Source organism: Melopsittacus undulatus, chromosome 4 (genome assembly GCF_012275295.1).
Source record: "Melopsittacus undulatus isolate bMelUnd1 chromosome 4, bMelUnd1.mat.Z, whole genome shotgun sequence".
Taxonomy (NCBI): domain Eukaryota; kingdom Metazoa; phylum Chordata; class Aves; order Psittaciformes; family Psittaculidae; genus Melopsittacus; species Melopsittacus undulatus.
The window spans coordinates 63,375,853-63,389,341 of NC_047530.1; the positions used below are offsets into that span (position 1 = coordinate 63,375,853).

At 41.2% G+C, this 13,489-nt stretch overlaps 1 protein-coding gene across 2 annotated transcripts; it reads left to right on the plus strand.

Moving 5' to 3' along the window:
- The first annotated feature begins 5,143 nt into the window (after positions 1-5,143).
- Positions 5,144-12,854, plus strand: LOC101872802 (protein NDNF-like). 2 transcript variants are annotated; one of them, XM_031053440.2, is made up of 4 exons: positions 5,144-5,177; positions 7,288-7,483; positions 9,421-9,554; positions 10,554-12,854. In XM_031053440.2, the coding sequence occupies exons 2-4, from the start codon at positions 7,296-7,298 to the stop codon at positions 11,903-11,905; spliced, it is 1,674 nt and encodes a 557-aa protein (XP_030909300.1). In that variant the 5' UTR covers positions 5,144-5,177; positions 7,288-7,295; the 3' UTR covers positions 11,906-12,854. The 2 variants fall into 2 exon arrangements, with proteins under 2 accessions (XP_030909300.1, XP_005153707.1); XM_005153650.3 differs by lacking the exon at positions 5,144-5,177 and adding an exon at positions 5,415-5,459.
- The last annotated feature ends 635 nt before the right edge of the window (positions 12,855-13,489 follow it).

A 13,489-nucleotide genomic window follows, 5' to 3' on the forward strand; every position in this document is an offset into this window, starting at 1 on the left:
CAGACTTCTTAATTCTTAAAAACAAGGAATACAGAAAGGTAATCGTGTCCATAATGCCTCTACATTGTTGCTTACTAAAAGACACTTCAAGTCTATCTTTAATTTCAACAGCATGAGAGAAAGGTAATTTCCAAGTGTAAAGGTGCCAGAGTCTGATCATGGAGAGGGACTGCTAAGCAAGAAACTCATGTAATTTTAGTAGATATAGCAATTATCACAATAATTCCCTGGAGAACTTTTCAGCATAGACACGTCACACCTGGGGCTATGGATCCAAATGTAGAAGGCCGCTGGCTTTTTACCCTATAAAACCAATAGGTGCTGCCAGGACAACCTACCAGCTTCCAAAACAACCTATTCCTATACTCTCACCTGGACATACACCGCAGGAAAATTTCCAGTCTGCTTTGGACTTATAAGCAATTCCCTGTCTCTCCTGCTTATTAATGCCTCTGAATAGGAACAGACTAGGGCCTTTCTTATCAGACAGTCCTTTGAGTGCTTGTGCATTGCCAGGATTTGACAAATCCTGGAAGAAATAGAAGCAGCTGCCCCACTACAGAACCCTCAAAAGGTTTTAAGTGCCAGACTTTAGCTTAGACTTGTCTTTCACAGCTTCAAAGGAAAGTGTGATTCTTTCTGGAGCCCAGCTGTGTGTCTAAGAAGACATGTTTTGAGCAGTAATACTCCCCAGAAGTATGTGAACTTCTCAAGGGCAGCTAGCTCCAGTTGCTTCAAGAAACGATTCAATCACTCCACTTGGGAGAGGAGTTTTACAGAAATCTACTCCCATCTTCTCATAGCCATAAAGACAAGGCAGAAGTTAGATCCTTTTGCCAACAGGAAAGGATTGCAACTTGCAGCCATGAAAAATGCAAAGAGTATTTGGATGCTGCAATTCCCCCTGCAGATCTGACATGGAACACATTTTCAACATCAGACATCCACAGCCACTTCCACCCAGGGCTATGAAGACAGTAGGTAGTTAAGAAGGTATTTTGCAGGCAGAAAGATTAACAATTTCAATTCAGTTATCCATAGGATATATGTGTGCATGTGTAAAAGACAGAAAAGCAGAATATGACTTGTCTTATAACTGAACGATTAGATTTCTGTTTCCCCATGCATTTTTAATGTGATTACAGTTTCATGGGCCAGAACTACCTGCTGGGAGTGCAGGAAAGTTGTCTGTGTTTGGGTAACGGCAGTTACAGCCAGGGCGTGATCCGGTTGGATGGTGGATGGGAAGACTGTGCACTTCTGTTATCGTTCTCTCATGTGTCATACTAATCGGGGGGGACTGGAGCTCTCTTGGCCCTTCACATAGGTGCAATTTCTTGACAAAGGTGACCTGACCATCTCAAGGTTGCCAGGTCAGGGGAGCTGCCTCATCAGAAATATGTGTGGTCAACTTTTTGCATCCCCCTACCAAGTACAAAGCAGCGTGATACAGTTACCAGAGAACTGTGTGGGGCAAGCCAGGACCAGCTGCACAGCTCCAAGAGGCACTCACAGCATCTTTTTGCAAGGCATGCTATGAAAGGAGCGACCAAATGCTGCATGCAGGGAGTGCTGTGGGACACTGCTGTCAGGAGTGTTGTCAGGACCATGGAATCCTCCTCGGACTTGCAGAATCCCTCACCTGAATACAGAAACTGGGACTACAGTTCCAAAAGAACTGCAGTCTTTGAATTGTGAATTGAATATCTGAATTGTCTTAGAGAGCTTCAAGCTAAATCCTTGATGGTCTGACTTCTTGCTGCCATTTCAACAAAGCTCCTTTGTTTTCAGAGTTACTGATCTTTTAGCAGAGCAACTACATAACAGAATAGAAATCAAGCCTCTAGTGACAAAGGTGGTCATCTCTCACATATATGAAAGGTGTTGATGGCCAGCACAGCTGGGACAAAAGTAGGAACTCTAAACAGCCCTCCTGAAGTCACTGACTGAGCTCTGAAGTGCAGCAGAGCCTATTTATTACAGAATACAGTTTTCTAGTGAGAAGTCTGCTGTATCAATTTTGTGCCAAATCAAGGGTTTGACTTATCCCTGTTGTAACTCCATTCAAGCTACATGAGTCATGAATTTTGCTCTTAACTTGCTCCATAGAGAATATTGGTTTTTCCTTTGATACTACTTCAGTGGAACTCTAAATTTATGAACAAGCATCCTGCTCCAGCAAAGCATGTAAGCACACACGTGGGAAGTATGTGACAAACTATTGTGAGAGGAACTGGACTACTTCCATACTTAAACCATCTTGTCAGCCTCTTTCACCTGACATCCTTGCTCATATTTTACTCAGCGGGAGACAGAGTGCTTCTCCAAACATTTGGCGTAACGTACCTGAAATGAAGGCCAACAGAAAGACTCCCATTGCCTTCCCTGGGAGCTGCATTAGCTGAATTATGCCCTGGGAAATGGCTTGTCTTGATATCAGTGGAGAGTTTCAGGGAGTATAAGACAGTGAGTACATCCCTTCTCTAAAAAACATGTCCACTGTGTCCATATTGACCGGGGATTTTACCAAACATGAGTGACATCTGCTCCCAAGCCCTGGCCAAAGATCTGCTTTACAACGCTGCTTACTTCCACCCACGAATCCCTCCAAATCTCAGAAAATCACACTGTAGTCCCTGCACTTGTATTACAGACAATATCTTTTCTCTCATGCCCTGGTTTTAGTGCATATTTTTTGAAGCATCCTCTTCTGGCCTACATTTCCCTCATCCAGGCCTGCTCTAGGAACTTTACAGCACTTTTTTTCTGATGTGTCCTGGGTTCAGCAGTAGCAGTCATTTTTTCTCCTTCTTAGTAGCTGGTGCAGTGCAGTGGTTTTGACTTTCAGCCTGGGAACAGCGCTGATAACACTGATGTTTTTAGTTACTGCTCAAATGTTTGGTCTGGCCAAGGACTTTCTGAGCCTCATGCACTGCCAGGGAGGAGGGGAAGCCAGGAGGAAGCAGAGACAGGACACCTGACCCAAACTAACCAAAGAGTTATTCCATACCATAGCACGTCATGGCCTGGATCTAACTGGGAGTTACCCGGAAGGGTTAGTTCACTGCCGAGGTGGGACAAGGTATCGGTTGGTGCTCGGTTGGTCTGGGTTTTATCGGTCAGTTGGTGGTGAGGTGTTCTATTCTCTTCACTTGTTATTTCCTTTATCATTATTATTGGTAGTAGCAGTAGTGATTTGTGTTATACCTTAGCTATTAAACTGTTCTTATCTCAACCCATAGGAGTTACATTCTTTCAATTCTCCTTCCCATCCCTCTCGGAGTGGGGGGAAGAAAAGGGGGGGAGTGAGAGGGCAACTGCATGAGTTATGGCTGAGCTTAAACCACAACATCATGCTTCTCTTCTATTAGGAGAATGGTTTGCTTCTGGCTAGGTGCTTATATTTTCATTAGTTTCTATGTCTGTTACTCAGACACTACCTGTTCTGGACTTCACACCAGAATAACAGTTTAGCTGAAAGATCCCATTTGCTTACTACCCTACTTTTGCTAGTTGTCTAGCAAATATCATGCAGTGTCCCTATCTCCACAGTGCCAATACTGTGACCGTATAGTGCCTGTATCAAAGCTCCCACACAATGTCCATTTTCAAAAAGCCCTATTGCTCAGCAAAACTTTCCTGCAAACATTTTTAGCAGATGTTTGATGAACAAAATCATAATTACTCCTGCCATCTTCTGCAATGAGAGAAACACTGTAAATATTTCTCTCCATTACATTAGCCAAGGAGAAAATGTAAATTTTCATTAATATCTGCTATGTAGAATCCGAAGTCTCTTTCTACTTCTCCCTCACCTGCCCCTCCTCTTAGCATGCTTTTCACCCCAGGAAATCTTATATAATACATCTTCAGATTCAGGGAGACAACAGCAAAGGGATACTGCAATTCACTCAAACACTGAACAAGAGACTCTTCTTAAAAGCCCAGCCTCTCTCACATACTCTGTCTTTGCCCCCTGCAAAATACCTGCATAGAAGCTCACACAGTTTTTGGGGGCTTGCCTTTCTAAGCAGACTTGAAGCTGAGTAGACATCACAACAGGGATGATCTCAGGGCTCCTTTCATGACATCTCAGGCCAAAAAGTACAAGCAGCATAAGAACCCTGGCCATACACCATTCTCATTCAGCAGGAGCAGGCCTTTTCAGGACCATGGCTTGTTACACCCGGTTTGTAACCCCAATTGTTTGTACTTGCTGTGAGCCATTTCCCATGCACCCTTTTCCTGCCTGCTCCATCAGCCACAATACTTTCACACCAGAAATACTCCCCCAGCCCATACGCTTTTGGAGTTTCTTTCTTACACGGCCTCTTCAAGCCAAGAAGTCTGCTCAGCTCTATTCAGTACATTCCTGTCAGTCTTCAAAAGATCACTAATTCCAGTCTGCTGGAGCATTCCCTCCTTTGCAGCTTTTCAGACTTTCCTTCCTTCTGTAAACCAGCCAACATCTGTTGGACCATAAAAACACACCAGAAACATGATACACCTGAAACTACCAGAAACTTCTTCAGTGCCGTGAGCGAGGACATCTCATGGCTCAGTGGAAGGGCCGTCAAACTGCTAACGCAGCACTAGTTTTCTGGAGGAGACTGGTGTGCCCCTGGCTGGTTCATATTAAGGGCAAACAAGGGTTAACAGTGTTTGCTCTTTCCATCTCACCCCCTCCTCCTTTCTGTGCATTTCTGTCAAAGACCTGCTCTCTGGCCAGCCACCGCTGGGATTAGGCTGCTCTAACAGTCTGGCTGACACTCTGTGCAGGAATAAAGTCCTGCTGTCTGGAGGCAGCACACTTGAACCTGCTTCACAGCCCTCCACAAGGAACTCTAGAACTGAAAAGGCAGCAATCAGGACTTTGAAGATTACAGATTTACACAAGTTTAAAATGATCTTTTAAAACACCCGACATAAGATAACACCAAAACTCTGTGTTGTTGGGTTTTTTTCTGTTTTCTCTTCTTGAAAAACTGCAAGCATTTTAGTTACTATGTCTGTTCAGGAGCCATATGGAAAAATCAGTTCTGTCCTGTTAAACTGGTTGCACAGTTTTGGTTTTCATCTGCCTACAGAGATCTGAAAAGTCTATGTTGTTTTCTTTTTATGCTTTTTCGGCAAAGAAAGAGAGCAGTCTGGGGATCATCTGGCCAGGAACACAATAGGTAAGCATAGTCTTTTTTTATGTAGGATATTTCCAAGAGTCTGAGAATAAGCTGTTTGTGTAATTGAGTGAAATCAGCCTTTAGGATGATGTTCTCTTTGGGATAAGCTGATTATAGGTTGGTTGCTTGCTTGCCTTGTTTGTTTTCCTGATCAAGAAAAGCTGAGCAGCTGTGGTATCAGTGTGGTTTGCAAGATCCTGTCATTTAAGCAGCAGGAAGGCTTTTTTTTTTTCTTTTTAATCCTCTCTGAAGCACGGAGCAACTCAGATTCCACTGTCAAAGGTAAAACAAAATATTTGGGGTTATATTTTGAATCTGTAAGCTGTAATTAGACTACAAGACTAACGAATTGGCAAAGTGACTCCGAGTTGTAAGTAAAGCTCTTTTATAACAACATTAAAAATGGAATTGATAGAGTAATCTTAACTATTCTTTCAACTTGTTCAGATGGTTGTTTAATCTTGGGATAAAAATATTACAAAGAGAAAGATAATAACTTTATTAGGATGTCATGTATTGAGACTTAGATGACCTGGTAGTGCTAATTTCAGTAACAGTCTCATTGATACTAAAGATGTGATTTACTCTGGGAATCACAGATGAAAACATATTTTGTGAAGCAAAATCTTCAGATGTATTCAATACTATGTTTAAATGTACATGTTTGAAATATTTATAAAGGAATTGGTCCTTTTATAAAATCACTTTAATTGTAATGGACAGCAGATCTGCTGAACTGTAGATATTTTGACTGCCTAAGACCTTCTGCACATTTGCAGGCATCATGAGAAAAGGGCTGAGCTCAGAAACAAATAACACTTACAAAATATTGAGCCTTTGTCTTTAATGTTCTCTTCTATCATTAACCAGTAATCAGATTTAACCAGGATCTTTACTGATTGCTGCTTGTAAGATGCCATGAGCTACTTTTTCCTCAGAAAAAGGATCTTGCTCACAGAGCTCCCTCTGCTTTCCAAATCCCTGAGCTACAGCTTGGCACCTACATTAAACATCCATGCCTTTCTTCTCCCCTTTCTGCTTTTGCACTTTACTCTCTTTCTGAAACTGGATGTGGCAGACAAAAAAGTTGTAAGGATAATCAATAACCTCACATAGTAGTGTACTGTGAAAATGTCTCATCCTGACTGGAATCTTCTATTGTGTAGCTCTGTGCAAAGTACACAGCAGTTTAAATAATGCCAGCTGTGATGGCAGATGTAATGCCAGAGATGAATTTTGAGACTGTGTACATTTCCTCCATAGATTCAAAGCTGATCATAAAACCTCCTGGCAAAAGGAAGGGGCACACATGCTTTTTTAAACAAAATATCTCTTAACAGAGTGAATACAATAGAGCTGTTATAGTTCCAGTGAGCAGCAAATGTTTAGACGGGGTGGAAGTGGTGCAGGTGGGAAAGGTAAAACAAAAATCTCTAAATGATTTATCCAGCTGCCCTACAGCATAAAGCCTTCTTTTAAATGAGGAGAAGAGCTTAAAGTGTCCTAAATATCAGTTTAGGGATTCTTATCCAGGATTTTCCATTTTTCACCAAAGTATCTTACACTGCTCTGAGTAAGTTACACTGACCCTCCTCTCTACACATACCTACAGTCACAATGGATGAAATAAAAATGAAATCATCCCTGACAGAACAGCAGAAGCAGTGTTTGGGATATGGTGACCTCCTTTGAGCTTGAAAGTGACAGTTCCAAATAACCCAGCCTTGAAATTTAGCAAATTCGTTTATAATTCAACATTATAAACTAGGAAAACTATTTTAAATTTAATTCTTCACTCATTTTATTAGCAGTGAAACTAATTTTATAACTGTCTTGTAATATTGCACTTGTGCTATATTGACTATATCTTTCTGTAATAAATAACTTCATAGAAGCTTCTGACATTCAATTTTTGCAGAGAAATCCTTTAAGAAATGTTTCTTTGCGAACTTCAAGCAATTTGGCAAACTGAAGACTGGCACTGTTTGAGTGTCTGGCTTGCTGTAATTATGATTAGTAGCAAGAAAAGAACAGGAAGAGAGGGTCACTGATTATTTTCACTGCCTCCAAGTCAGCCGTTTCCATCTACTTTTGCCATTTCACTTTGCAGTACCGAAGATGTTCTGGTTCTGGTTTTATCAGCCTCTCCATCTTCTCATGGTGGCTTGTTTGTGTCATTCCATGAAAGCACCCATCACCAGTTCCCGTCAGAGCTTCAACACAGATCTCTTCAATTTCTACCACTCCCTGATACTTGCTGATGGTAAGGAAACTACAGTTCACCTGCTGAAGGACATACCTAAGAGGTAAGAGCAAATCAATCAGTTCTAGTTTCAGATACTTCTTATGACACTGATAGCTGCATGCTACCAGTACAAAAATTGCTATGCATGTGCAAAGCTCTATCAGTGTACACTGGATTTCCAGAGAAATGCTCCACTGATGTCATGCTTAAGTGTCATCACATTGCCCAGAATCTGGAATGAGCCTCTGAGATGAAGTTTAGATTCGTATACGTACTTCAGGCAGCTTTCTGTGGTGGTTGTCAGAGCAGTAGCAGAGCTGACACAAAGTGGGTGGGCTCCAACAGTAAACAGTTGTATCACAAACAGCCTGGATTTGGAACTGCAGCATATCAGTAGTTTTGTGTTCACTGTACAATAAAATAATTTTAGCTAGCAAATTAACTATCCCCCAAATCACTAGAATATCTGCATGGACTCATTAAAAGATGTCTGCCGATGTCCTGCATGCTGCAAGTGTTGAATGGCACAAAAGCTTGCTACAATCAAAAGAGTTTTGCAGACAGACATTCCTTCACTTCCCCAAGGTATCTACAATGTTTTCTGCCATATCTAGATATGTAGATGATCTAGATATTACAACTGGCACTGCATCTGGGGTAGAAAAGACCAATTTGCTTGTTTGGGAAGACATGCACTTTAAGTGGTTTAATCAGACTCCACTTTGGACAGTGACCAACATTTACAGATTTTGACAGACACCCAAGAGGAGTGGGCATGGAGCAGAGGGTGAGCCAGATGGCTCAATCTTCATATGCATTTCAGAGAAAGAAACCAGAACATGGCACATGTTATATAATGTGACGATGCTCACAAGAGCAAAACTAGGAGCTCTCCCTGTTAAAAGAGAGTATTGAAATCTCAAAGAAAAGTTAATTTCATTGTGCTCTTGTGGCATAACATTAAGATTGCAATCAGGAAGCCAAACCCCTTTCAGTTTAGCATGATCAGGTAAGGACCTTATGAACCCCAGAGCCATCCAAACAGGAAACCCAGAGATGACAAGTTTTGGCTTAAAGTAAAAGACTCAAGAATGTGAAACTGTTTCCAGTGAAGCTTGACTGTGGCCCAGTATACATATCCTGAAAGTAAGCCAGACCTCAAGGCTCACATAATCTATCCATAATGACTAGGCTTGTCTCACTACTGAATAAAACCCCTTGAATTGCCTTCATTTAACTGCAGAGTGAGTGACACAAGTGGAAACATTTCTGTATCTGTATACAGTCCACATACACCAAAACAACAGAAATAAACAGAAAACCAAAGGAATGAGGCAGGAGGCTGGAATCAAAACCTAACAGAGTAGAAAGATGTCTCTTCGTACTGCTTACATGCAGCAGCTTCTGTCATGAAGGCAAGTAGTTTAGGACTGGCCTGTTCCAAAAGTGCCACTGATGTCTGATAATGTTCAGGACTGGCTAAAACCATTCTGTTACACCCACTTTGTCTGATACCCAGGAAGATCCAGGTATGTAAGCACATATGAGGGAAGAAAGGCTCTAAGAGGTTTCACTGGACTCCAGTAAGGAAATCCTGGGGAAAAGCATACCAAACTCCCCAGAGCTAGCCAGCTGGTAGTTATCTAAAAGTCATTCAGTTTAATCACATCCATCATCCAAAATAACCAGGTAAGCACTGAGATAATATATATAATATATAATACAATAATATATCTTAAAGTGGGAAAAATATTGCCTATGGTAAGTGGATAAACCTTTCAGCAAATATTTGTGGATTAGAAAAAAAAACACACGAAGTATTCTTCCCACAGCTGACGATTTCAGACATTCATAATCCCCTTGTGTTGATGAACCTCAAGTAACAAGTCATTTCTACCTACAGTGGAGTGATCCACACCAGAACGGCTTATTCCAGGGAATCTCGGGTAGACTTGAATTACCTAACACTTTCCCTCTGGTTTTAATCTACATTTACAGGTACTACTTTGCTTTGGAGGAAGGCAGAGCTCTTGAACCTTTCACAATAACAGTGACCCCCTGTGATGTTCCCATTGAATGGAGCATACTTGTGCACAAGGCTTCAGCAAGTTTCCTTGGAAAAGCAGAACGAGGTAAAACCTTCAGTCTGCCTAAACAGAGACAAAGAAAGCATAAGCTATTCTTAAGGAGTTGTGTTACAGGAAATTCCCTGCAAGCTTAAACAACTCATGCTTTCCTCTCCTGTAAACTGACATGGGCTGAAGAGGACATCTCTGTCTTCATGAGTAAAGCATGGGGGCCCATGGGATTTTGGGGTAGAGGCAAGTAAATTCAGGATTAAATGCCAAAGTCTAAATCTAAAATTAATATCTGGGAGAAACCCTGTGTCTTCAGGGCTCCACAAATACAGATCAGCTTCATAAACCATTTGTACTGGCCCAGACTTTCCTCTGCTGCCTCAGCTCTTTTTCTGTGGCTCAGGCCACTTCAACCTATCATTTTGCTCCCTACAGCAATGCAGAGAAGATTTGGCAGTTTATTTTTCTTGGAATACTATCTACTATGGCAGTGGGCATTACGCTGCCATTAGCTTAAAAGGAAATTCCATTCTCTTTCGTGATTTCTTGAATTAATTTTTCAAACTGAAATCTGAAAGCTGCCCTTAACAAGTTCTTACCTGTCAGGCAGGTACAGCTTACTGAGGAGTTCAGATATGTTCCCTTGAAGAGAAAAATCTTCCTTCTTCACAAGAGATGATGACACAAAACTAAACCAAAGCAAACCCCTTCCACAGAAAGTATGAGTCTCCTTGAAGTAAAGTACACGAAGAGACAGCCATTGGAAGAAGAAAATTATAGGGACATCAGGGATAATTCAAGTCAAGCTTTTGCAAGTTGTGGTTTTATAGTTATTGTCCTTTTGAAAACATAATCCTACAACTGCACTGCTAAAATAAAAGCTAGTTAATTTTAATTTTAATAAATTGCTAGTAGCAAAAAGCATTTTTAGTTATAATTGTTTTCAAGAAGAAAATATGATGTTCCCTGACATACGAACAATAAAAGCTATGCAGTGTACTTTATTTCACATCTGTTTAAAGAAAAAGCTACAAGTCTGCTTTTTGCCTGCAGGTGATCATGGCACAGAAGAGGTCTCAATGTTTCAGAAGGCTCCAAGCATGGTGTCCACCATTTTTAACTATAAAGGAAATTCTGTAGAGACTTATATGGGTATGTCTTCTCATTCTGCCCTTTATATGCTAGAGTTCTTATCCACTGAGCGAGACACGCATATTACTGTGTACTTAACAACTGACACAACATCTGGGCACCTCTATCCAGAACTTCCAATGGATCCACGGATAGATGTTATTGGCATTGGGCATACAACTGTGACTCTAACCTGGAAACACAGTCCCTCTGTCTTGCAACATAGAGATAACATTCAGTACTGTCTTCTGGTTAATGAAAAGCACAACTATAAGAGCTTATGTGCTGCTGAGACAGCAATCAGATCCTCTGGAATGAAACTGCCACCTACATTAGCTTTGTCTCTCTCTCCGTACCTTCTTGAACCGCAGCAAGTGATGATATTGTCCAAAAGCGAATTGAGCATCATTAACAAAGTGAGTAGTGGGGAAGTCAGGCAGATATGCATAGGTACCAAGAACACTTACACAGTGCCCAATCTCAGTCCCAGTACCCAGTATTACTTTGACGTTTTTGTTGTCAATCTCCTCACAAACGCTAGTGCTGCTTACACTGGGACATTTGCAAGAACCCTGGAAGAACCTGAACCTAAGGTGAGAGAGCTGAAAGATGGGAAAATGATTCAGGTTGTCCTGGATGGGAAAAAGCAGAAATTCTACAGCCTGCAGTACCAGGCAAGGCACAAGAAAATACAATTCACCTTTCAATTGTGTCGTGGCCAAGTACAGGTTCACATAACTAAGAATGGTAAACCAGTGGCATCAGAAAACATCTCAGGGCTGAGGTATTTCTCACTGAAGGGAAAGCTGCTGGACACGTATTTGGTGCAGCTTAGCTCCACAGAGGAGTCTAACTCTTCTGTGAAAGTACAGGTGTCGACCCATTCCCACAAGCCCTTATTCCCACTTCTTCCAGACAGCTTAAAAATCAAGTCCTTCAGTAAACTGAGGACCTGCAATTCTGTCACTATTGCCTGGCTAGGAACACAAGAGAAGAGTAAGTACTGTGTGTACAAGAAAAGGATTGAAGAACATCAGGTCTGGACAGAACTGCAGAGTGCGGACAGGTGCTCTGGGCCTGAATCTCGACCCAAGTCAGAGAAAGTGCTGTGCAAGTATTTCTATGACATAAATCTTCAGCGAGCTGTCACCACAGAGACCATCAAAGGGCTGGATGCAGGGACACTTTACCTGTTTGATGTATATCTCTTTGGGCCATCTGGCATCCCCATCAGATATCACAGCAAAACTGTGAAGACCAGAAAAAAATGTTGAAGGTTTTAAAGAAATGTTTTGCAGTGAATGAATGAAGACTATTATCAAAATATATGCCAATCAATACCGGAGCTTGTGCAGCTTAAATTATGCTGACACACAAAAGATTTAAAGCTGTGAGATTCTAAGGAGGAAATCTCATGTTTGTCTAGATCATTATGCTTATTTTTGCATCTTCTTTCCTGTTTAAGATTTTTTTTTCCTCCCAGCTGACTCATTCAGACATTGAAAACAGACCTGCAAAACAAATCTGTGCACATGGAAATAAAACACCCACAATGGCACTCATGAGAATTGGATTGGTTACCTAAAAAGCCTCTGAAATCCAATACAGAAGTGATGGGAAATACCTCTCAAGAAACACACATCATTATTTTAAAGTCCCGGAGAGTTTTCTACCTTTTGTAACTGCATCACTAATGAGGAACTGAGTGACACCACAAGTCAAGCTGCTTTTGAGAAGCTGAACTTCCCCACTACTTCAACAGGGATGGAGACAAAAAAGAAATTAATAAAAGGAATTGAACTGGTTTAGAGCTCAATGCCTTCAGTAAAGCAGGCTGAAATACATCTTCCCCTATCACCTGCATGCTTGCTTGGCTTTCATTTCCATAGAGAAAAAATGCTTGCTTAGAAACAGACAACATTCAGCCCAGGAACTGGCTCTGAATCCAGCTTTCCTAAGAAACATACAAACACACTGCTGTGCTGCTGTCCATTGAGGAAAGCAGCATGTAAGGAATCTGGCCACAGAAATGGGGTCTTTATCCATAGTCTCTGATATCAAACCTGTATCTATTACTCTGTGACTCCTGAGTGTAATATACTCACTTTTTATATCCTTAACCCAGCCTTTATCAATGAATGAATTGCTTTAGGAAAAATTAAATGTGCTTTTGTATTAAATATCATAGAAGGAAAATATTTGTAGTAAAAATCCTGACAAGCACTTTTTTTGTTGTCTTTTTTCCTTGATTACCCACCTCAGATGACGAGACAGGATAAAGAAAATCTGAAAACAAAAACCAAACCAGCAACTCATAAAAGGCTCCTTATGCTCAATTTCAATGATCAGCAGAAAATATTTTGAACGTAGGCTCCTGGGAAGACTGGGATTTACATATAAGGAGATATGATAGATCCACTGACCCAGAGGTTAACAAAGATACCTTGTTTACCATAATTCTTTTTCCTCTACAGTTACACTAAACAAAGATACAGATGACTAATTCTATTAATATATATTTCAGAAGTTCACTTGCAATTCTTTGTCATCAGTGTTTGTAGTTTACGCTGAGGTAATAATTATCACCTCCCAGCATGCTCAGATGCACTTCATAAGGACTGAATCAGTCCTCTGTACAGAGGATCATGCATTTCCTTCTCCAAAGTCTTCATAGAATTGTGCACCCTGTATAGTGCATGCTATACATTAGCAGACTCACTAGCCCAGAAGGGTTCTGGCATTCACACAGGATCAGCTGCAATATCTGGGCTTTGGCTAGGCTTTACATTCCTGCAGGCACTACTCTGGAGTGAGCAGTGCCATGGCAGAAGCTGTGCAGTTTGTGACATCCTCTCCAC

Excerpts from the sequence above, each read along its gene's own strand:
- LOC101872802 (XM_031053440.2), top strand. The coding sequence starts at position 7,296 with ATGTTCTGGTTCTGGTTTTATCAGCCTCTCCATCTTCTCATGGTGGCT. Across the intron at positions 7,484-9,420 it reads CTGAAGGACATACCTAAGAG|GTACTACTTTGCTTTGGAGG; the intron begins GTAAGAGCAAAT and ends CTACATTTACAG. Across the intron at positions 9,555-10,553 it reads CCTTGGAAAAGCAGAACGAG|GTGATCATGGCACAGAAGAG; the intron begins GTAAAACCTTCA and ends TTTTGCCTGCAG.